We start from the raw sequence: 24,122 nt of genomic DNA on the forward strand, positions 1-24,122 counted from the left end.
CTTTCAGTTCTTCTGAATATATACCCAGAAGTGGTTTTGCAGGATCATATGGCAGCTCTATTTTTAATTTTTTCAGGAACCACCACACTGTTTTTCATAGTGGCTACACCATTTTACATTCCCACCAACACTGCACCAGGGTTCCAATTTCTCCACATCCTTGCCAACACTTGCTATTTTCTGTCACTGTTTGTAAATTTGTTTTTCTTATAGCAGCCATCCTAATGAGTGTGAGGTGGTATTTCACTGTGGCTTTGATTTACATTTCCCTCAGGATTTTGAGCATCTTTTCATCTACTTGTTGTGGCCTTGCATTTGCAATTGTGACTTCATCAGGGAGCCCCTTTTCCCCTAGATATTTTTGTGGTTTACTCCCTTACCTCCTTTTTTTTTTTTTGCGGTACGCCGGCCTCTCACTGTTGTGGCCTCTCCCGTTGCGGAGCACAGGCTCCGGACGCACAGGCTCAGCGGCCATGGCTCACGGGCCCAGCCGCTCCGCGGCATGTGGGATCTTCCCGGACCAGGGCACGAACCCGTGTCCCCTGCATCGGCAGGAGGACTCTCAACCACTGCGCCACCAGGGAAGCTCCCCTTACCTCCTTTAAATCTGTTTAAATGTCACTTTCTCTGTAAGGCCTTCTTCATAGCATTTTGCATTAACATGTTATAAAATTTATTTTATTTTTTCTTTATTGTCTGTCTCTCCTCACTAGAATATAAGCTGCATATATACAGAGATATTTGTTGTTTGTTTACTCTTCTTTTTAAAATTAATTAATTTATTTGTTTTTATTTTTGGCTGTGTTGGGTCTTCCTTGCTGCGCGCAGTCTCTCTCTAGTTGCGGTGAGCGGGGGCTACTCTTCGTGGGCTTCTCATTGCGGTGGCTTCTCTTGTTGCACAGCACGGGCTCCAGGCGCACAGGCTTCAGTAGTTGTAGCACTGGGGCTCAGTAGTTGTGGTTCGTGGGCTCTGGAGCGCAGGCTCAGTAGTTGTGGTGCACGGGCTTAGTTGCTCCACAGCATGTGGGATCTTCCCAGGACAGGGCTCGAACCCATGTCGCCTGCATTAGTAGGCGGATTCTTAACCACTGCACCACCAGGGAAGCCCTGTTTGTTTACTCTTAATCCTGAGCATATAGTACAGTCTCTGACAGATAGTTGTGCTCAACAATGTTGAATGAATTAATTTCACTGGTAGAGAAGCTGAGATCTATTGTAATGAGTCAGAGCAAAAGTCAGACCTGAGTCACACAAAATACCTTGCCTACCATCAGAAAACACTTCCCTTTCTGTAATCAGGAGAGTTAAGGAATGGGATTTACCTGTTCCAAGAATTGAATTAGGGCTTCCCGATTACTCAGCCACTCGCGCTGTAATTCCTCTTGCCGCGGAAACTTGTCACAACTCAGTTCCAGCGTGATCTCAAAACAGTTGGTATGGAGGTAATTAAAGTCTTGCATTCCTAAGTGAAAGAGGGCGGTGGCAGATTTGTACAACCAGGTTCCCACCCAACACCCCATGCCAAATACAGATTGCTGGGGCTTAACCCCAGGGTTCTGATTCAGTATGTATTCAGTGAACATTTACATTTCTAACAAGTTTCCAGGTGACGCTGATGATGCTGGTCTAGAGACCATACTATCATTTTGATACAAACTTCATGATCTTGGAATTGCACCCCTTTAATTTAGGGTAATGATTCTCAGTGGAGGCAGTGGGTCATGCTTTCCCAGAGGATGGGAAGGGAAAGGGAGGAACAAGTATAATTCAAAAAAGTATATTTTATATTTTAAATTTGGGAGGGGGTACTTATTGCTTTCCTAATGCAAAATAAAGAAAGTAAAGTTCAATCTTCTTGCCTTGGCTTAAATTAACAGTAAACTATTGGTAGATATTGGTAGATATAGTAAAGTGACAAGGAAGATGATTCTTAAATCTGTTACCTAGTCTTATAAACTTCCAGTAATACATAATCCTACTTGATGTTCCACATGAATATTAAAGGTAAGGTGTTTTAAAAAAATTATCGTATTTGTTTAGTGATTTTTAAACTTTCCATAACAAAAGGTAATAAATGTATATCTGTCTTTGAAAAAAAGAAATCTTCTTGCCTTGGGTTCAAGTGAGTTTTCAGCCATGATAAGTCTACCGCCTTCCCAGTACAGGATGACTCCCTCACCTTCCTCCTGCCCACTCCCCATAGGACCAGCCATCAGCTCAGCCCTCTCCAGTGAGTTTTCTACTACCTGGGCTCTGACAGGTCAGATGTGAGAAGATGGGGAAAGACAGCTGCTGCAACATGATTCCTAAGAGAACCTAGCTTCCTGCTTCAGCCTCCTCCCTAACCTTAGGGTCCCTATCTACTGAAGGTCTGTGAACAGAGGTTCTATCTTGACCCTCAGTGATGGGAAAAGCCCAGGGAATAGAGAGAGAAGCCTCTTGCTGGAGGTTTCTGTTATGTTATCAATGGCCACTGTCCACAGCAAACCCCTTCTGATGGGAGATGGGTAGGCAGGGTACAGAGAGCACATATCAGAGGAACTGTTTGTGTCCAGGCCAGCATCTCTCCTTCTTTGGTACATGAGGCATACCTCATGTTACTACGGAAAAACCTTAACATCTATAAACCAGGCATTTCCAAATCCTCTATGTGCTTTATTTAATACTTACATCAGAATTACAATGCAAGTAGTGTTATTCTTAAAGTATAGATGAGGAAACTGAAGCACAGAGAAGTTAAGTAATTAGCCTGAAGCCACATAACTGGTGAATGGGCAAGCCTGGTTTCAGCCCAGTGTACCCTTAGAACCCATGCTCTTAACCACTTGACTGCATTATTCCCTTCCTATGCCCTAATCCACTATGTAAACCACCAGTTTTAACGGACCACAAGGTGTCCAGACCTCCATTTTAAAGAATCACAAGATGATGTTAAATGCTAACTTAAGACTTCCCATTTTTCAGATCTCTACTTGGATGCAAAATAGCATTCCTGTCATTTCTCTGTGAAAAAGAATGATAATTTAAATGGAGAAACGAACCCCATTCTACTTCAGCTTACAGCACTCTTGTGCTTAGCACTCTTCTTACCCTTGCTGAGAGAATACCAGGAAGCCCCATTGGTGATGCCATCTGAGAAGTAATCCCCACAGTTCCAACCTTGGTGCATCCATCCATGTGCATAGGAGTAGACCTTGGCCAGCTACAGGTAAAGCAGGTGGAAAACGACCTTGAGTATCCCCAACTCATGTGGCAATGCTCATACTCAGAAGCAGGGTGAGGCCAAGAACCCCACTAGGTATAACAACTGATTATTTGCTTTAGCGAAAGAAAATACCAGAAGGAATAGAGAGATGGGGTGTGTGTGCATGGAGTGGACTAGAGTTAGGAGACCTATCTTCTGATTTTCCCACTATCTTGGGCCTAAATTTCTTCAAGTGCAAAGTGAGGGGTAGCACTCGATAATGTATAAGCTCCCTTCTAGGTGTACCTCAATGAGGTGTACCTCATTTTCCAGCCGAGTTTTATAAGAGAAATCAAGAAGCAAGAAAGATAGGGCTTTGTGACAAAAAGAATTATGTATTGGGGGTGAGAGATGTGTGTTGGAAAGAGAGGAATATATTCAAAATATCTATAATTCTCTTTCATTACTATTTTATAATAGTGGACAAAATGAGATTACTAGAGAAGAAAATATAATAGTATACTTGCTTTGCAAAGCAACAACTGGTGTTATTCTCTGTGTAATTCATTAACTGTTGAATTAATAATGTTATCATTATAGGGGAATTCCCTGGCAGTCCAGTGGTTAGGACTCCACACTTTCAAGGCTGGGGCCCAGGTTCAGTCCCTGGTCGGGGAACTAAGATCCTGCAAGCCACGAGGTACAGCCCAAAAAAAGAAAAAAATTGAGAGACTAAGTAATGTTATTGTTATATTAATTATATATTATTAATAATATTAACTATAAAATAACTCATCTGTTAATTTTATTCTATTGCTGTTTTGAACTATTATGTAAACCTTTTTCATGTGCATGGTCTATTTTTCATTAATATAGCCATATTACCATAAAACCATAAATTAGAGCCCCCAAATTCACATTTAATGCTCTAGCTTACCACCAGCACTATTAGGCTTTTGGCATATTTCTTGCTTGTCATTAGCTTAAGTATTTTTTAAAATTTTGGTAACTGTACTGTAAAAAGCTTTCCTATTTATTTACTTTTTCATGAATTTATGGCTTATCACTCAAAACAAAATGTAATATACTAGATTGTAAGCTCTTAACGAGCAGGAGGTGTTTTCAATCATTTTCTGTTTGTTCATTCCTAACAGGGTCCTGTGTTACTGATTTGACCTCAGTCACACTCCTAAGCCCCAAGTTCCTCTGGCTGGACAGGCAGCCATTCTGCATACCTTCTGAAAAAGTGTGTCATCAGGCGTGGGGGTGTTGGCAGTGCGGCGGAAACCTCGGACCCGGTGCTCAAGGGACTTGTCATATGGGTAATTGGCCACCACTGCCCCTCCATGGAGATTGGCTGAAAGGACAAAGTTGAAGGAGCGGATCCACTGGATCACTGCCTGGGTCTCGGGTTCCACCTGAGGAGAGATGAGAGCTTGGCGGTGAAGCTGCAACTGAAGCCAGATGGCTGTTTACATGAGTTTGTCGGGTTGTGGCCTGAGAGGATGGCATGTCTGAATAAAGCAAAGAGAATCCTACCAGATATGAGAAGTGCAGATGGGGAAATTTTGATCTTTTGTGTGATAGTTTAACAAATTAAGTGAATGGAACACTTGTTTTAAATGAAATCTCATATGGAAACCAAGTATTCAATAGCTAAAAAGAGGTCATCTAGGGCAGTGAAACTATTGTGCATGATGCAAAATGGTAGATACATGATACATTTGTGAAAACCCACAGAATATACAACATGAAGAGTGAACCCTAATGTAAACTATGGACTTTTGGGTGATGATGACAAGTCGATGTAGGTTTATCCTTGTAATAAATGTACCCCTCTGGTGGGAGATGTTGATAATGGGAAGCAGGGAATATATGGTAATATTCTGTACTTTCCACTCAATTTTGCTGTGAACCTAAAACTGCTCAAAAATGAAGTCTATCAAAAAAAAAAAGAGAGAGAGAGAGAGAGGGAGAAAAAGAGCAGTTTGAAGAGGGGTAACATAAATTGGAGAGCGCAGAGTCCCAGTTTGGCCTCTCTCTGGCAACAAAAAAGGGTCCTCCAATTTACCCACTGTTCTAGTAGCTTCTGGAGCTCCTCTGCAGAAATTTAGGGTTCTAGTAAATATATCTGAAAATTGTTGGTTTACAGCAATGGTTTTCAACCTCCTCCTTCCCCCAACACATCTGCTGTGTTGTTGACATGTAGAATGTTCTCCTGTGGTCATACCCAAATTTCATGAGTTAGACATACTGTAATATGGGCCAGTCTTGGCTAAGTAGTGAGATTCCACCCATTCTACTGCAGATTTCTATTGCAGATTATATTGCTAGCGAGTGACAGTATTCTAAAGAAAGCCTTGAATCTACTGGCCTTGTAAGTAAATAATTTACAGTCTTCACTGTTTTTCCTCCCCTCAAGATGGATGTGCTTAGAGGTTATGTGGTGTTAATGTGTTAATGGCTCGTCCTGGACCAAGGGTCAGCTGTGAAGGCCTCCATCTTTTCTATTCCAAGGGAGACTGAATGAATAATGTTGAGTCTCATCCAATCGGAATGGATATAATCCCCAAGGCACCGGTCCAGCTCTGTGACCAGGACTCAGATTCTTTAAAGCAGTCCTTTCTCCATGTCCTAACCCTCCATCCATCAGAAGGAGGCCAGCCTCTCACTGTTCCTGGCCCCTCAAGAGCAAGAGGGACTTCTCATTGTCTTTTTTCCTTCTAAGATGCAGACAGAGGGCCAGTGGGAGTTTAATTGTTACTGGCTCAATTATCTTATTTTATGTAGACAAGTTTAATAAATCAGAACATCCTTCTGGCTGGATATGTCAACGAGTGCAAAGTTATTTTTGATGTATTATTTCCTTGAGCCAAGAGCATAGCTGCTCTCCAAAATCTAAACATGTCGGCATGACTTTTGCTTCAATTCCAAGGGGAAAAAAACTGATAAGATTCCATCTAGAAACTCCCAATATAAAGCCTTGCACCTGTTTTCATTTTCTCTCCCCAGTCTCTAAGTTTAGATACTCACACAGAATGTTTAGAACTAGCCCATACAGTGTAAGAAACAGGGTGGTGGTGATGCTCCAAGGATGACAAGAGTCATTCCCAGGAACAGGAAGACCGTCAGGCTGAAACCATTCGCATTACCAAGCGGCAAGAGGTCTGGGAGCATCAGATGGGACCCTTTGATTGAGAAAGCAAGGGAAATGAGAATATGGTAAGGTGGTCACGGGTCATACATACAGAAAGAGAAGAAGAAAAACTTCTCTTCTAAGGGTGAGACTCCCTGAACCTCTTTCTCTAGCTAATTGTTGATAAGCGTACAGTTCATCACATGCAAGAGAGATTTCTCTTTAGAATGCTACAGTTCTCTGTCAACAGTATAGTGCAGTAGAAAGAATGTTGGATGAGGAGTCAGAAGACCTGGGTTTTAATCTTGAGTCCACCACTTACTAGCTGTATGAGTTTAAATTATTTTTTCTATAAGTGTTATCTGTAAAATGGGGGTGGATAACACTGCTTGATGCATTTACCAGAGTGTTACAATGATCAACTGAAACGCTAGCTGAGAAAGAATTCTATAAAATTCTGAAGTGCTGTGCAGCGGTATGATACCACTTTCACCTCTTTTGCCACTCTCACCACTAACATCAAATATCATGTGCTCAGTGAAGGGCTCTATGCTCAGGGAGGGAAAAAATACAAAGAGGCATACGTTACAGTTAGCATTGCTCTGGACAGACTAGCACAGAATTGGGTTGATGCTTTATTATTGCATATTTAGTTGATGTGAAGATTCAGGGAAGAAATTCCAGATGCTGATTTACCTGCTTCTGCTTGCAAATTTTGTCTTATACCTGATTTTTCCAGTTGTCTGGAAGGGGTAAGTGGTGGTTGGGGCCTCCGTTCTTCTCATTGTAGTAGATGTAGGTATTGAGATCAGGGAAGTTGCGGTTCAGGTCCACTCCGTTTGCATTGTTCCTGCCAACCAGATACCCAGAAATGTCCCTGTCCTAGTGGGAAAAGGAAGAAATAAAAGATGAAGGTTTCAGACTGAATGCTCTATTTGAAGAACACTGTATAGTTTTTTTTTTTACACATTAGCTCGATCTATCAAAAGATGTAGCATTTTCTCCTTTAACTCATCCAAAGTCCCAGTGGCGTGGTTCAAGTTTCCCTATAAACCACATGCTGGAGGTAGAGATCCCAGGAGAAGCTCTAACAAAAGGAGGGTGTTTCAGGATAATGGGAACCCCTATTTTAAAAAAATTGTTTATGTCTATTTAATCAAAATGACAGAGGTATGTGCAGCGAGAAAGTATAATTTTTTCAGTTATATATGTATTTTTTTCAGATTATTTTCCATTATAGGTTATTACAAGATATTGACTACAGTTCCCCGTGCTATACAGTAAATCCTGTTGCTTATCTATTTTATGTATAGTAGTTTGTATCTGTTAATCCCATAATCCTAATTTATCCCTCCCCCATCCCTTTCCCCTTTGGTAACTATAAATTTGTCTTCTATGTCTGAGTTTCTGTTTTATATAAAGATTCATTTGTATATTATTTTAGATTCCACATATAAGTGATATCACTTATCACTTACAATATTTGTCTTTCTCTGTCTGACTTACTTCACTTAGTATGACAATCTCTAGGTCCCTCCATGTTCCTGCAAATGGCAATATTTCATTCTTTTTTATGGCTGAGTAATATTCCATTGGATATTTATACCACATCTTCTTAAACCAATTGTCTGTTGATGGGCACTTTGGTTGTTTCCATGTCTTGGCTATTGTAAATAGTGCTGCTATGAACACTTGGGTGCATGTATCTTTTCAAATTAGAGTTTTCATCTTTTCCAGATATATGCCCAGGAGTGGGATCACCGGATCATATGGTGGCTCTATTTTTAGTTTTTTAAGGAACCTCCATACTGTTTTCCATAGTGGCTGCACCAGTTTACATTCCCACCAACAGTGTAGGAGGGTGGGAACCCCTATTTTTTAAAAACGGTTTTATTGATATATATAGCTTACATACCACAACATTCATCCATTTTAATCATACAATTTAAAGAATTTTAGTATGCTTACGGAATTGTGCAACTTTTACCACAATCTAAGAATACTTATATTCCCCTGAAAAGAAACCTCATGCCCATGTACAGTCACTCCTCATTTTTACTCCACCCCTAGGTAATCACTTTCTGTCTCTATGGATTTGCCTTTTCTAGACATTTCAGTAAGTGGGATCATATATTATATGTTTGGCTTTTTTCACTGGGCAAAATGTTTTTGAGGTTCCTCCATGAGGAACCATGAGGTTCCTTCAGGACTTCATTCCCTTTTATTTCTGAATAATTCCATTATATGGATTTATCACATTGTGTTTATCCATTCACCAGTTAATAGACTGTATGGTTTCCTGGGATTGCTGTAACAAGTTACCACAAACTCGGTGGCTTATAACATCAGAAATGTATTCTCTCACAGTTCTGGAGGCTAGAAGTCTGAAATCAAGCAGGGTCATGCTCTCTAAAGGCTTTAGAGGAGGATCCTTCTTTGACTCTTCTAGCTTCTGGTGGTTGCTGACAGTCCTTGGCGTCCCTTAGCTTGTAGATGCCTCCCTCCAATTTCTACTTCTATCTTCACATAGTCTTCTCCCCTGTATGTCTGTGTCTCTGAGTACAGATTGCTCTCTTCTTATAAGGACACCAGTTATATTTGACTTAGGTCCCCTAATCCAGTATGACTTCACTTTAACTTGATTACATATGCAAAGATCCTATTTCCAAACAAGGTCATATTCATAGGTTCCAGGTAGACATGAATTGGAGGGGGCAGAGGGGATACTATTAAACCTAGTACATGGACATTTGGTTTGCTTCCACTTTTTGGCTATTGTGGATAATGCTGCTGCAAACATTTGTGTATAAGTCTGTGTGTGGACACATGTTTTCATTTCTAATATCTAGTAGTAGAACTGCTGGATCATAAAGTAAGTCCATATTTAACTTTTTCAGAAACTGCTAAACTGTTTTCCGAAGTGGAAACCATCCCCCCATTTATTTATTTATTTATTTTACTTAGGATCCTTGATTATCTTTTTTCTGAGCGATATCAACTTTGTGGATCCCTTAACCTCTCTGCTCACACTTCACATTTCATCTTTTATTTGGTCATGTATTCATTCATTCATCCATCCATTTAATCAATCCACATCTATTTAGGTCTATCTCCATTCAAAGTCCCCTGAAAGACACTAGGGAAAGAGATCATGAGACATTATGCTAGCTTTTCAGGAATTCATGGTATATATGGGGAGATAGATATTTACATAAATAATTAAAATATATAAAGCAGGAGAATAGAGATAAGTTCACAGGCTCTTGCAAAACTGAAATTCTGTTTGGTGTTTTGTTTGGCATTGGAGAGGCAGAATAGTGTCTACTGGAGCCCTGCGGACTGAGAGGGGAGAGCCCGAATTGGTGGCCATTACTGGAAGTAGGATGAATGCATGGACACTAGGAGGCTAAAAACTCACAGATGTACTACTACTCTCGTGTTTTTCTAAGAACTCTTTATTGTTCTCAGATTTCTCTATTATCGTGGCATTGTGCTCGTGTTTTATTCTTAGATCTCATTGAAAACATATTTTTTGACATTCTTTTAAGTCTCCTACATCAATTCTGTTCCAGTGGAAAACATTTATATGATTTTTCTATTTGGAGTTTGATTTTTCACTTCTATGAGATAACGATTTTCATTATGCTTCCAGGGGTTTTCATTGCTTGCTGATTTATATCAGCGTTAACTCATAACTGTCCATATTAGCAGTTACATTGATTTACCTATCAGCTGACTTACTATTCACACCGGGTCGTTAGTTAAGCTGGCAGTAAGGACTTCCTTTAACAGAAGTTCCCATAAACAGGGTTCAGTTATTAGCTTCCTATTACTGCTGTAACAAATTGCCACAACCTTAGGGCTTAACTTTGCACAAACTTATGATCTCACAGTTTTGGACGTCAGAAGATAGAAATGGGTCTCACGAGATCTAAAGGTGTCAGCAGGGCTGTGTTCCTTCTGAAGTCTCTAGAGGAATCTGTTTCCCTAGAACATCTTCAAATCTCTCTTTGCCTGTGAACTTCTGCCTTCCTCTTCCACATTTAAAGGACCCTTGTGATTGGTTACACTAGGCCGACCCAAATAATCCAGGGTATTTTAAGGTCACTTGATTAACAACTTTAATTTTGTCTGTAACCTTAATTCCCTTTGCCATGTAACATAACATATTCATAGGTTCCAGGAATTAGGACTTGACTATCTTTGGGAGGTGGAGCCATGTTATTCTACCTTACCTACAGGTGGCTTTAAAGTTAGGTGGCCAGGCAGGTCTTCCCTGTGTAGCCATGCAGACAGGTTTCCTCTGGGTACGGCACGTAGCTCTGGGAATCTGAGAACCCGATGGGTCCTCTCTTGGGCTCAGGTTCAAGATCTGCTCCCTTTGGGCTTCCCTGGTGGCGCAGTGGTTGAGAGTCCGCCTGCCGATGCAGGGGACACGGGTTCGTGCCCCGGTCCAGGAAGATCCCACATGCCGCGGAGCGCCTGGGCCCGTGAGCCATGGCCACTGAGCCTGCACGTCCGGAGCCTGTGCTCCGCACTGGGAGTGGCCACAACAGTGAGAGGCCCGCGTACCGCAAAAAAAAAAAACGCAAAAAAAAAAAAAAAAAAAGATCTGCTCCCTTTGAACAAGTACATAGCAGGTGAGCAGAGGTGACTGGCTCCCCAGAGACACAGCTCTAGGATTTGGCAGGGGTTTTCTCCACCTCCTCCCACCCCCACTTCACTGCACAAAAGATGTGGGCAGGTCTGAGGGGCTTCTCCAGTCTCCCCACTGCAATACAGGGAAGGGCCACTAGAAGGAAAGTGGCCACGCTGCGTTCACCCCTACAACACTCTCAAATTGTCCTGTTCTTTTGGAAACTCAAGTCTCAAGGCATATTCATGTCCATCTCTCTGATTTCCAGTGGGGGGCGGGGGGGAACAAAGTTTTTTTTTTTTTTTTTCATCTGTTGAGTCATGTCAGCAGGAAGTTGTAAGATGGCAAGGGTCGAATTTGTGTTTGGCTCGACATCTTGGCTCCATTACCCTCCCTGCTTCTCCTCACCCCTCAGCCCTGTCCTCTAGTAGGCTTAAACCAGGATGGGCCATTCAAGGAGAGATGCTGAGTGGTTCCACTTGTATGGGACAGAGTGGTCAGATTCATGGAATCGGAGCATGGAAGGTCGTTGCCAGGGGCTGGGAGGAGGGGGAAATGGGAAGTTACTAATGAAGGGGTATAAAGTTTTGGTTGAACAGGATAGATAAGTTCTGGAGATCAGCTGTACAACCTTTTGCCTATCATCAACAATAGTGTATTGTACACTTAAAATTTTGTTAAGAGGGTAGATCTCATCTTAGGTGCTCTTACCACAATAAAACCAAAATTTAAAAAAAAGTAAAGTAGTGAAGTCTATTCTTAAACATAAAAAACATTTTAAGACTACCCCCAATAAACATATTTTTAAATGGAAAAAAAATCTTTCATTTACACCCCCCTCCAAAAAAAAAAAACAAACCCAAACAAACCAGGTTTAAATAGAGCTTTTAAAGAAACATATCCATTGTGTAAGGCAGATGCCTGCCCTCACCCACTGAAAATTCTAATTCAGTAGATTTGGGGTGGGGAGAGGACCTGAGAACCTGTATCTCAAAAATCTTCACCTACAATTCTGATGCACAGCCACAAAAGAATCACTGACTTAAAGTTAGGCACACTAATATTCTGAATTTATGTTAGGAAATAAAGCCCATAGACACTTTTTTAAATTTGTCCCCTGAACAATGTAACTCTAAAATAAAGAATTCAAAGGCTGAGTACTATACTAGCAGAGGAAAAAAGCCGTACAGAGATGGAATAAAGTATGAAGAATCTGTAACAGGACTAACCTGCCACCCCACAATTCTGAGAAAAGCTCATTCTTTCTCTTTTCCCTCCAAATGCAAATGTAAGTGTAGTATGGGAGGAAGAAGAGGATTTAAGGTTGGCAGCTAAAAGTTCAGGGAAGGAGGGGCATCTTGCAATATCCCTTCACACCTGTTCAGTACCTTCCAGTTGATGAAATGTTGTCACTGATCCTGCTTCACTGATCCTCACAATGAAATGGAGAACTCAGCTGGAAAGGCGGGGAAGGGAGGGAACTGAGACTCAGAGAGAACCCCCATTCATTGCCTAGGGTGCTACAGTGCTGAACCCGTCTTCACACTTCATTCTATTTCTCCAGCTTTTCTCTATCACATCGTGGCATTTACAGTGGGACAGAGAGGACACCTGGTCTCCTGGCTTTTCCTTACTCCCTAAGACGGCTCTGCTCTCTGCAGGGCCTCCCCCTGGGGCTCGGTACCTGGGCGGCGGCGGCCACCTCGTAGCCGTCGGGGTTCATGGACGGCAGGATGTGAATGCGCGTGCCCTCCACCAGCCGGACGATGCGCTGGTTCCTGTTGCGGAACTCCTCGCACAGAAACTCCGACAGCTGCAGCAGCAGCTCGCGGCCCAGCACCTCGTTGCCGTGCATGTTCCCCACATACTTGACTTCCGGTTCCACTGCAAGTGAGAGAAACACACATAAAGAAGATGGGGGAAAGCTTACGAGTGCAGTTAATTCCTAACCATGTAAAGGGACGTTTCCCCTCTTTTTCAGTAATGAATAAAAGAAAACCTCATGCTTCTGTTAGGTCTTTTCCAATAATCCCTGTGCCCCCTTTGAACAAACTGCAACTACAAATGCTACAAAAATTCATGCCACGGATAATAATGTCTACTACTGATTAAAACCCTACTGTGTACTAGGCATTTATGTCATTGCTAATCTTCACAGAAAACCTGTAAAGTAGGCATTATTAGCCTCAGGATGAGGGTACTGGGTATGGAAGAGGTTAAGTAATCTTGGCAGATTAATAATGGAGGTCAAAGCCCAGGTGGCACTGAGGTAGCTTAATGCTTCTCAGAGACAAATCTTTTCAGGATAAGGATAGTGCTTTTCCAAGATTTGCTGGTCTAAAGTCCTCCAGGTTACAGCATAACAGTTCCTAATTGCACCAGTTGAAAATTTAATTTTCTTGGTACTCAGGTTAAAATCTCCCTTTCATATCTGAGAATGCTGTGTCTTGAGGCACAGAGTAGGAAGGAGTCTATGTATGTCTCATTCCTTAGTCTTTTCTTTGGCTATGTTAACTGTTCAATTGAAGTTAGAACTGAGGTCATAAGAGGAGCCTCTAGAACCACTTAAAAAAATCATTCTTGCCCTGTTTTAAAAGGAAGGAGAAAAGCCCTTGCCAAGTGATTTCCCTTCCACCCAGCACTCTTTTTTTTAAATTAATTAATTTTATTTATTTATTTTTGGCTGTGTTGGGTCTTCATTGCTGTGCGCGGGCTTTCTCTAGTTGTGGCGAGCAGGGGCTACTCTTCTTTGCAGTGAGCGGGCTTCTCATTGCGGTGGCTTCTCTTGTTGCGGAGCACAGGCTCTAGGCGCGCAGACTTCAGTAGTTGTGGCACGTGGGCTCAGTAGTTGTGGCTCATGGGCTCTAGAGCACAGGCTCAGTAGTTGTGGCGCACGGGCTTGGTTGCTCCACAGCATGTGGGATCTTCCTGGACCAGGGCTCGAACCCCTGTCCCCTGCATTGGCAGGCAGATTCTTAACCACTGCGCCACCAGGGAAGCCCCCATCCAGCACTCTCTTGCCTTCATGCCTTTTCTGATTCTGTGTCTCTTCATCTCCACATTTCCATGCCCTCCTCACCATCCATCTAGGCTCAAATGCTCCTTACTCTGTGAAGCCATCTTGGAATCTCCTTGCTGGGAGTGAACTCGCTATTAAACTTCCCTTTTATGATACCACTTTCTACTCTGAGTTTTGGCTAATTTTGCACATGTCCTATTTTCCTTACTGGACCTGGCCTTTGCAATGTATGCCATTTTTAACTTTCTTTAGGATACAATCCATTGTTATTTATCTGCTACAGCAGTCTTTCCCAAAGGAATGTCTATAACCCATAAGGACTGTGTGGTGGATTTTCAATAATGTACATTCTTTGATCTTAGTATATTTCTTTAATCTTATCACGTCTTTCTTACTTTTCTTGGTGTTAAGTTATACTTTATTTTACGAAAGGATGGTGATAGTAGATGGCAGGTAGTATTCTTCAACATCCTTGTTCAGTAAAATAAAATTTGGAAAATCTATTTTAGTCCCCTCTGATCTCCCATATATATATATATTTGTGTGTGCGTGTGAAATCCATAAGTTTGGGAACCACTGCCCTGTAGAACCTACCATAGTCCCTTGCTCTTAGGAGGTATTCAATATAAAATTCTTTTGTCTCTACTTTCCGTATATCCAGAATACAATACAACCACTTCTCCTAACAACCATTGTCATCATTTTGGTTCAAGCTCCCACAATCGCAAGCCTGCATTACTACAATAAATCTCCTACCTGAACTCCTTGCATCTGCCCAACCATACAAGTCTATTCTCCTGAGTCAGTGTTTGGCAAATGTTTCCTGTAAAGGACCAGATAGTAAATCCTCTGGGCTTCCTGGGCTATATTGTCTTCACTGCAGCTACTCAACGCTTCCAGTGAACGCAGACATAGATGACACAAAAACAAATGGGTGTGACTGTATTTCAGTGAAACTTTATTTACCAAAACAGGTAGCTGGCCCTCAAGGCTCTAGTTTGCTGACTCTTGTTCTGAGTGATCTTTTAAAATTTTTAGTCAGATCATGTCACTCCTCTGCTTAAAACCCTCCAACGGCTTCTCGCTTCACTCAGAGCAAAAGCCAACATTTTTGCAGAGGCCTGCAAGGCCCCACGTGATCTCCTCCTGCCCAGTATCCCCGACAGCTCTGCTCTGACCTTGCCTTCCTGTGGTTCACCGTCCCGGAGCCACAGGGGCCTCCTCGCTGCTCCTCACACATGCCAAGCGTGCTCCGGCTCTTGCCTCTGTGCGGTGTTTTCCTCCCCAGAGCCAGTGTGGCACCTCAATCACGCACTCAAAAATCACCTCGAAGGAGAAGCTTTCCTAAAAAGCAACACCCCTCCCCCACTCAACCCACAATTGTCCACAACTCCCTATCTCTCCTTCCTGGTTTCTTTTTCTCAATAGCACTTATTTTCATCTGGTATAATATATATTTATTTAGTTACCTATTTATTGCCAGTCTTACCTCGCTAGAATTAAGGCCCTGAGGGCAGAGTCTTTGTTTTGTACTCTGTGCTATATTCAGAGTCTACCAAAGTGCTTACATTGAGTAGGTCATCAGTAATACTTGTGGAATAATTAAGGAATGAATGGATGTACCTTTGATAGGGCATCAGAGAAAAGAGGGATCGGTGAGGTATAATAGTATGAAAAGCTTCAAGAAAGGCACTGAATGCTAGAAAGTAGACAGAGCACCAAGAAAGGGGCGTAGAGTGAGGGGCTAAGCCTACAATGTCCATTAGCACCCACAAGCTTCCACAAATGAACACACGACCTGAGTAAAAGCAGGGTGTTTGCTCTGCAAGTGCATTTTCAAAGCAAGGCCCTTATGGTCGCCTAATCACATAGCCTTCCTTGAGCCAGCCTCCCACCCCCCTCTCTCCCTTCCCCCTGAACTGGCCACTTAAGAGTTTGAAGCTGTCATGGACAGAATCCACTGGGTGTGAGGTTGCCACTGAAGGTTTTTAAGCAAGGGAGGGAGGGGATTATATCAGTATTTGGGCATCTAGCGTCTGTGTCTTAAATGGAAGGTTTAGAGAGTGGTGGCTGTTAGGCGTTAGGAGAACGTCAGGAGCCTGGTGCAATCATTTAGGCAGGCTGTGATGGAATCTGGGCTGGGGGAAGGGTGAGGAAGTGGGGAGGAAAAGAGACTTGAGGTCGACAGTTTGAAGGAGGAACTGACGTACTTGAATGTCACAATTGCTGTTAAGTAAAGCAGTAAAGTAGAAACAACTTAAATGCCCATCAATAAATGAACTGCTCAATACAACCTTGCAACCATGGAATATTATGCAGCCAAAAATGATAATGTAGATCTATATTTACAGACATGCTATTCATCAAAGACTATGAAATGAGAAAAGCAGATATAGTATGATTCCATTTTTATTAAAAAAAATGACGGGCTTCCCTGGTGGCGCAGTGGTTGAGACTCTGCCTGTCAATGCAGGGGACACGGGTTCGAGCCCTGGTCTGGGAAGATCCCACGTGCCGCAGAGCAACTAGGCCCATGAGCCACAACTACTGAGCCTGCGCGTCTGGAGCCTGTGCTCCGCAACAAGAGAGGCCGCGACAGTGAGAGGCCCGCGCGCCGCTATGAAGAGTGGCCCCCGCTCACCACAACTAGAGAAAGCCCTCGCACAGAAACGAAGACCCAACACAGCCAAAAATAAATAAATAAATTTATAAAAAAAAAAATGACGTGTAGGTAAGGGGAGGTGGCTTAAACACGCATAGAAGAAAGTTTAGAAGGAGATACATCAATATGTTAACGATGGTCATCCGTGAGTGGTGGGATGACGGGTGAGGTTTTTACCTTATCTAATTTCTACTTTAATCCAAACATGGATGGCTTTTATAATAGAAACAAACTAACAACAAATAATGCAATGAATAAAATGAATACCACAAACCTCAAACTCTCTCCAGGATCCCATACTCTGAGTACACCGTCATTCCCCAAAGAGCTATCCCTAAGCTCTGGCAGAACTAGAAGGGCTAATTGTTTCTCCAGAGGCATTGGATAGGGAAGGGCAGAATAGTAACAGCAAGGAAGAAAGAAGGGTAATGGGAGGGAAGGCGGGGGGGGGCGGATGGGGAGGGAGCAGGGAAAAAGATTCACCTTTTACCATTAAGGTCTTGAGCAAACAGAACCCAAAAAGGAGGAGCAGACTGGAGCCTGAACTGGGGTTGCAGCTCCCCAGAGGCAGGGCCAGTTTGTAGGCTAAGCAAGGAAATACTTAGTCCAGGCTGAGGAAGTGGTGATACTTTATGGGTTGAGGGGTCCAGGGACCTCCCCAGAAACCACCCCAATTACTGGATTTGTAAGGGAAGGGTCCTGCCCACACACACTTTAAGACACATGCTCAGGGCTTACAGGGCTCGTGGATTCCAGGGTAGTCACTGAATTCCAGCACGTAGAGGTGTCTTCCCTTCACACTGCGCCCAATGCTGTAAACCCGCGTGACATGGGGACATTCATTGTGCACCTTGTACAGCGTCCGCACGAGGTCATCATAGCGGTGGTGGCGAAAGGTCACCGGGGCAACCAACTTGAAGAGAAGGAGCTGGAGGAAAATTGAGACCAGGTCTGACATCTTGCTGGGCTTTTTCAGAGACCCACTAAAATGGGCCCCGCTTCTCCCAGTAACCAGTCAAAATCCAAGGGCCAAGAACCAGCTTTTCCTAGTTTCCCGCCAGTAAACACCAGTGTGACAGTGCCTGGGAAGAAAGTTCAGAACTGTCCCTCCAAAGCCAGAAGTTATTTATGTAGCTCTGGAATAGGCACTCATCTCCCCTCCCCCATTTCTCTGCCTCTCCTAATCCATGAAAACCTTTTGAAAGGTTTTTGCACTTCTTCAGATTGGGTAGTTTCACTGATTCTGGTTTACTGATTAACTGGACTGTAAACAGGCTTCAATAAATAGCTGCTTATAACCCTTTGATTCCCGGAGAATTTTGAGAAGCTTGGCCTGTCCTTGTTCCCTATATTACAATATAGGAAAGGGTATTAAAATAGAACACTCTGTCCTTTTGATCCATTCTACATCCTATCTTTCTGAAGCACAGCTCTGTCTTGTCCTTTTTCTCCTCAAAAACCTTCAACAGATACCATCGAGAAAATGAGAAGGTGAGCCCCAGGTTGGAAGAAAACAGTTGCCAATCATGTATCTGACAATATATCCAGAATAAATCAAGAACTCTTACAACCCAGTAATAAAACAAACAACCCAATTTAAAAGTGGGGAAGGGGGCTTACCTGGTGGCGCAGTGGTTGGGAGTCCGCCTGCCGATGCAGGGGACGCGGGTTCGTGCCCTGGTCCGGGAGGATCCCACATGCCGCGGAGCGGCTGGGCCCGTGGGCCGTGGTCGCTGAGCCTGCGCGGCCGGAGCCTGGGCTCTGCAACAGGAGAGGCCACAGCAGTGAGAGGCCCGTGTACCGCAAAAAAACAAAACAAAACAAAACATAAAAGTGGGGAAAAGATTTGAATAGACATTTTATTCAACTAAAGTAGATATATGAATGACTAATAAGCACATTAAAGATGTTCAACACTATTGGTCATTAAGGAAATGCAACTTAAAACCACAATGAGGGCTTCCCTGGTGGCGCAGTGGTTGACAGTCCGCCTGCCGATGCAGGGTACACGGGTTTGTGCCCCGGTCCGGGAAGATCTCACATGCCGCGGAGCAGCTGGGCCCGTGCGTCATGGCCGCTGAGCCTGCGCGTCTGGAGCCTGTGCTCCGCGACGGGAGAGGCCACAACGGTGAGAGGCCCGCGTACCGCAAAAACAAAAAAAACCCATAAAAACAACACAATGAGATATCACATCACACCCACTAGAATGGCTATAATCAAAGAGACACAATAACAACTGTTGTCAAGAATAGGGAGAAACTAGAAACCTCATATATTGCCGATGGGAATATAAATAGTGCAGCCACTTTGGAAAACAGTTTTGCAGTTTCTTAGAAGTTTAAATATATACTTACTATACAATCCAGCAATTTCCTAGGTATCTACCCAAGAGAAATGAAAACATATATCCACACAAAAACTAGTATGTAAATGTTCATAGCAGTATTATCCACAATAGAAAAGTAGAAGCAATCTAAATATCCATTAACTAATGAATGGATAAACAAAATATGGCATATCCATGCAATGGAATATCACTTGACAATGAAAAGGAGTGAAGTACTGATACATTGTACAAGATGGATGAACCTTAAACATATTATGATCAGTGAAAGGAGACACAAAAGATCACATATTATATGATCCAATTCATAGGAGATGTTTAGAAAACACAAACATATAGAGACAGAAAGTAAACTAGAGGTTGGCTAGGGCTAGGAGTGAAAATGCAGAGTGACTACAAATGGGCACAAGATTTCTCCTTAGGGTGATAGAAGTGTTCTAAAGTTAGATTGTGGTGACTGTACAACTCTGTAAATACACTAAAATTCACTGAATTGTAAACAGGAAGCAGATGAATTTTATGGTATACAAATTATATGTCAATAGAGGTGCTTTTAAAAAATAAATAAAAATAATTAAGTACAGCCACCCAAAAGTTAACTATGAATTTACCATACAACACAACAATTCCACTCCTGGGTACCTACCCAAGAGAACAAAGACTTGTACACAAGAATATTCATAGCAGCATTATTTGTAGTAGCCAAAAAGTGGAAACTACCCAAGTGTCCACCAACTGATGGATAAATAAAATGTGGTATATCCATACAATTGAACATTATTCAGCAATAAAAAGGAATAAAATACTAATACATGTTACAACATGGATGGAGTTCAAAAACACCATGCTAACTGAAAGGAGCCAACACAGAAAACCCTCTTATTGTATGATTCCATTTACATGAAATGTCCTGCAAAGTAAACTTACAGAGACAAAGCAAAATAGTGACTTACGAGGGCTGGGAGTGGAAAGGAGATTCACTGTAAATGGGCATGAGGGATCTTTCTGGAGTGATGAGAATGTTCTAAAACTGGGTGATGGTGATGGTTGCATAACTTGGTAAATTTACTAGAAATCACTGAATTGCACACTTAAAATGGATGAATTTTATGGTATGTAAATTATACTCCAATAAACTTTTTTTTTTTAAACAAAGTTTCAGTGGAATTTCATGCACTAGAGTGTAAAATCCAAATGCTTCTGCCTGGTTTTCAAGTCACTCCTACCAGGTCCAATTGTGACCTCACTCCAGTGCAGCCCCTCTGCAGTGCCTACTGTCTTCCGAGCATGCCCTCATCACCTGCTTTCCTGCTTTTGCTTATGTTCTTTCCCCAGGTAGCTTAACTCAGCTCCAAACCCTGGGTCTTCCTCATGTCCCCTTGCAATTGCTGTTACCATCAGTCTTTGTATCTCCAATCTTATGACTTTGCCTGTTATGCACTTATCCACTGTGCTAGGTGTTAGGTGTTAGGATAGAGGGCAGCCCTGCTGATGCATTGTTCCTGCCCCCCCAGGATGATCGTCAGCCTCTAGCACACCGTCTGGCATGGGGGCACATTTGTTGAATGAATGAATAGACCCACTATTGACCTTTCCTCTTGCATCCTCCTGCACTTCAGCAAACTTTTCCAAGGAAATCCTATGCTTTTCTCACCTGTCAGTAAAGACAGCTATCAACTCTTGGTTATACTGGGTGAACAAACTATAGCCAGGCCAGTCTGGCCCACAGATGGTCTAGAGAGTTGGCCCAAGATCAGTACCAAATCAGCAGTACCACAGAGTAAAAACCACAGGATTTTGCACCCACTGCTAAAATCCAATAATTTTCTGATGAGATCCTGACACCCCAGGTGGTGAGGGCAGGCATCAAGAGAAAAAGCTGAAAGGACATCACTAATGCTGTTACACATTAAGCCCTTGATCTAGGACTGATGAAATAAAATTTATATTTTAAGGCAGGACAAGAAAAAACTAAACATAAAATTTTCTCTGTGTGTTTGTTTGGACCTCCTCCCTCCCTCCCTCACGTGCAGTGTGCATCCACATTACACATTAACCAGAGCTCCTCAAAGATGGGCCTGCTCTACAGTAAAGATCAATTTCTTTCCTAGCAATGTAACTTCTTAAAAGAATAGTGTTCTTTCCCAGCTCTGTAGGGGGTCGTGGCGACTTGCTCGCTTTGTACGTGCTTACGTGGACCATGTATCCTTGGTGAACTTTATGTAAAATATCAATATGTCATTTTGACATAAAATCCTTTGTCTCGAAAACGTATGTGACTGTGCCTTAGACTCCTAACAGGTGGAATGGTTCTCAGAGCTTTCTAAGGATATGCTTCCCGGAATGGGCATCATCAGAAAATCTACAAACAACAAATGCTGGAGAGGGTGTGGAGAAAAGAGAACTCTCCTGCACTGTTATATATATATATATAATATATAATATATATAATATATATTATATATATCAATATACAGCCACTATGGAGAACAGTATGGAGGTTCCTTAAAAAACTAAAAATAGAACTACCATACGACCCAGCAATTCCACTCCTGGGCTATACCCTGAGAAAACCATAATTCAAAAAGACACATGTGGCGCATGCTCCGCCCACCCCAGAGCCTCGCCCTCCGCCACGATGAGCAAATGAGGGCCAGAGAGGGCGTGAAATTTAAATTCTACTCAGAGGAGAAAGTGTTGTGCTTCGAGCCTGACCCCACCAAGGCACGAGTGCTGGATGATGCCAAGATTGTCGATGTTATTGTTGGTAAAGACGAAAAAGGCAGAAAGATCCCAGAATATCTGATCCATTTGAATAGTTGGAACAGAAGCTGGGATAGATGGGCAGCTGAAGATCATGTCCTTCGTGACACCGATGAAAATTGGAGATTACAGTGTAAATTGGCAAGAAAAGCTGTAGCTCGTCTGAGAAGCACAGGAAGAAAGAGGAAGCGCTGCAGGTTGCCAGGTGTGGACTCTGTCTTAAAAAGCCTCCCTGCTGAAGAAAAAGATGAAAATGTTGAAAACTTAATAAGTAGTTCCTCTGATGACAGTAGTGAAGAAAAGGATGAAGAAATAAGTGAAGAAAGTGACATTGAAGAAAAGACTGACGTGAAGGAAGAACCAGAGCTGCACGCAAAAAAGGAAATGGAAGAAAGAACAATAGCTGTAGAAATCCCTGAAGTTCTGAAGAAGAAGCCTGAGGACGATTGTTACTGTATCAACAGGAGGAAACGGTTAGTGAAACTTTCATGCCAGACCAACATCATAATTTGGAATCGTACGTGAAGCATTTTGCTATCAATACAGCCTTTTCAGCCAAGGAGAGGCCTCATCCCCATCAGGCTATGCCACATGCCAACATGAGTGTGCATTATATCCCAGCAGAAAAGAACGTTGACCTTTGTAAGGAGATGGTGGATGGATTAAGAATAACCTTTGATTACACTCTCCCATTGGTTTGGCTCTATCCATATGAACAAGTTCAGTATAAAAAGGTGACTTCGTCCAAATGTTTTCTTCCGATTAAGGGAAGTACCACAAACGCTAATCGGAACCCAGAGGATCTCTCTCCAAGCCCACCTTTGTTGAATCCATCCACACCACAGCCCACAAAGAGTCAGCCAACCACAGGCGAGCCAGCCGCCCCCAAAAGGTGCAAAGCCGAGCCGGAAGCCTTGCAGTCTCTGAGGAGGTCCACACGCCACTCTGCCAATTGCAACAGGCTGTCTGAGAGCAGCGGCTCGCCTCAGCCCAAGTGCCGGCAGCAGGACACGTCTGCCAGCACGCCCAAGCTGTTTCTGCACCTGGAAAAGAAGACGCCTGTTCATAGCCGATCATCCTCACCTGTTCCTCTGACCCCTAGCAAGGAAGGGAGTGTGGTGTTTGCTGGCTTTGAAGGCAGAAGAACTAATGAAATAAATGAGGTCCTCTCCTGGAAACTTGTACCTGACCAGTTACCCCCCAGGTGACCACCTCCACCCTCTTAAATTTATGGGGCGCAACACTTGCTGCAATTGTTCGTGAAACTTCCAGAAATCCTGGGAAAGATGTCCTTTTCTGAGAAGAATCTGAAGGCTTTACTGAAGCACTTTGATATCTTTCTGAGGTTTTTAGCAGAATACCATGATGACTTTTTCGCAGTCTGCCTATGATGCTGCCTGTGAGGTGCACTACAGCACGAAGAACCCCAGGGTGATTATTAAGGTTTTGATGGTTCTGGAAGAACAGCTTCTCTATCTAGCTTTGTGCTCTCGGTCCCCAGTAAAGAACTAGGGAGTTGGTGGGCCTTCCATACAGGCAGAGCGAATGCGATACCCCCCTTGGGGGGCTGTGGCGGGCCCATTTGTTTGAGCTGCTTACCTCCCGTAGTTATTTCTGTTATGGATTACTTCCTAGGTGCCTGAACGGCCTCCAACATGTGACCCTTGCCATGGTACATGTCACCTGTGACGGCGGGAAACGAGCAGCTGTGTTCACAGTGAAATGGTCATGAAAGTGTGTGTAGGTTGGGCTGTTTCAGTAGACAGGAGTTACTTGTTACTAAGAACCACATTTTTTTAGTTATTTGTTAGCATTAAACAAAATCGTTTTGCAAGCCGTTTTCATTCTTGTGATTAGGCTGAGCAACAAAACATTAGTTTTGCTTGGAAACTGAAGAGTAGTCCCAGAGTATTTTAGAGGGAGTTGATATTGATGGCAAAAGAAAATTTGCAGCTATACATTTGCTTGTTACAGTTCCTTTTCTATAAAACCTTATTTTTGGTGATCTAAATAAAGCATTGCCTGAATGTTTGAGATTTTATAGCTACACTTGGTTGTGTAATGTTATAGTTCCCTTTCTGTAAGATGTTATTTTTGGTGATCTCAAATAAATCATTGCCCATCTTGTTGGAAAGAACCAAGAGAGAGTCTTCAAAAAAAAAAGACACATGCACCCCAATTGTCATTGCAGCACTATTTACAACAGCCAGGTCATGGAAGCAACCTAAATGTCCATTGACAGACGAATGAATAAAGAAGATGTGGTACATATATACAATGGAATATTGCTCAGCCATAAAAAGGAACAAAATTGGGTCATTTGTAGAGACGTGGATGGACCTAGAGATTGTCATACAGAGTGAAGTAAGTCAGAAAGA

The 24,122-nt window shown here is 42.7% G+C and overlaps 2 protein-coding genes across 3 annotated transcripts in view; one reads left to right on the top strand and one right to left on the bottom strand.

The window, feature by feature from the left end:
- CPN1 (carboxypeptidase N subunit 1) overlaps nucleotides 1–18,068 on the bottom strand; it is a 29,500-nt gene extending 11,432 nt beyond the window's left edge. Inside the window, exons 1-7 of one of the 2 annotated variants that reach the window (XM_033425784.2) lie at nucleotides 17,376–18,068; nucleotides 12,641–12,840; nucleotides 7,047–7,202; nucleotides 4,420–4,602; nucleotides 3,091–3,202; nucleotides 1,323–1,462; nucleotides 788–1,210 (exon numbers count right to left, since the gene is read on the bottom strand). In XM_033425784.2, the coding sequence (XP_033281675.1) occupies nucleotides 1,082–1,210; nucleotides 1,323–1,462; nucleotides 3,091–3,202; nucleotides 4,420–4,602; nucleotides 7,047–7,202; nucleotides 12,641–12,840; nucleotides 17,376–17,595 (1,140 nt within the window). In that variant the 5' untranslated portion in view covers nucleotides 17,596–18,068 and the 3' untranslated portion in view covers nucleotides 788–1,081. Of the gene's footprint in view, nucleotides 1–787; nucleotides 1,211–1,322; nucleotides 1,463–3,090; nucleotides 3,203–4,419; nucleotides 4,603–7,046; nucleotides 7,203–12,640; nucleotides 12,841–17,375 lie in introns of those variants that run through there. The other variant, XM_004268448.3, reaches the window with a different exon arrangement.
- Nucleotides 18,069–19,958: 1,890 nt separating this feature from the next.
- LOC101283319 (male-specific lethal 3 homolog) lies at nucleotides 19,959–23,860 on the top strand. The gene is given in 2 exon segments (XM_049697114.1): nucleotides 19,959–22,249; nucleotides 22,252–23,860. Coding segments are annotated over 2 exon segments (1,377 nt in total). The 5' UTR covers nucleotides 19,959–21,573; the 3' UTR covers nucleotides 22,953–23,860.
- The last annotated feature ends 262 nt before the right edge of the window (nucleotides 23,861–24,122 follow it).

The sequence above is a fragment of the Orcinus orca genome, chromosome 14, assembly GCF_937001465.1.
Source record: "Orcinus orca chromosome 14, mOrcOrc1.1, whole genome shotgun sequence".
NCBI lineage: Eukaryota > Metazoa > Chordata > Mammalia > Artiodactyla > Delphinidae > Orcinus > Orcinus orca.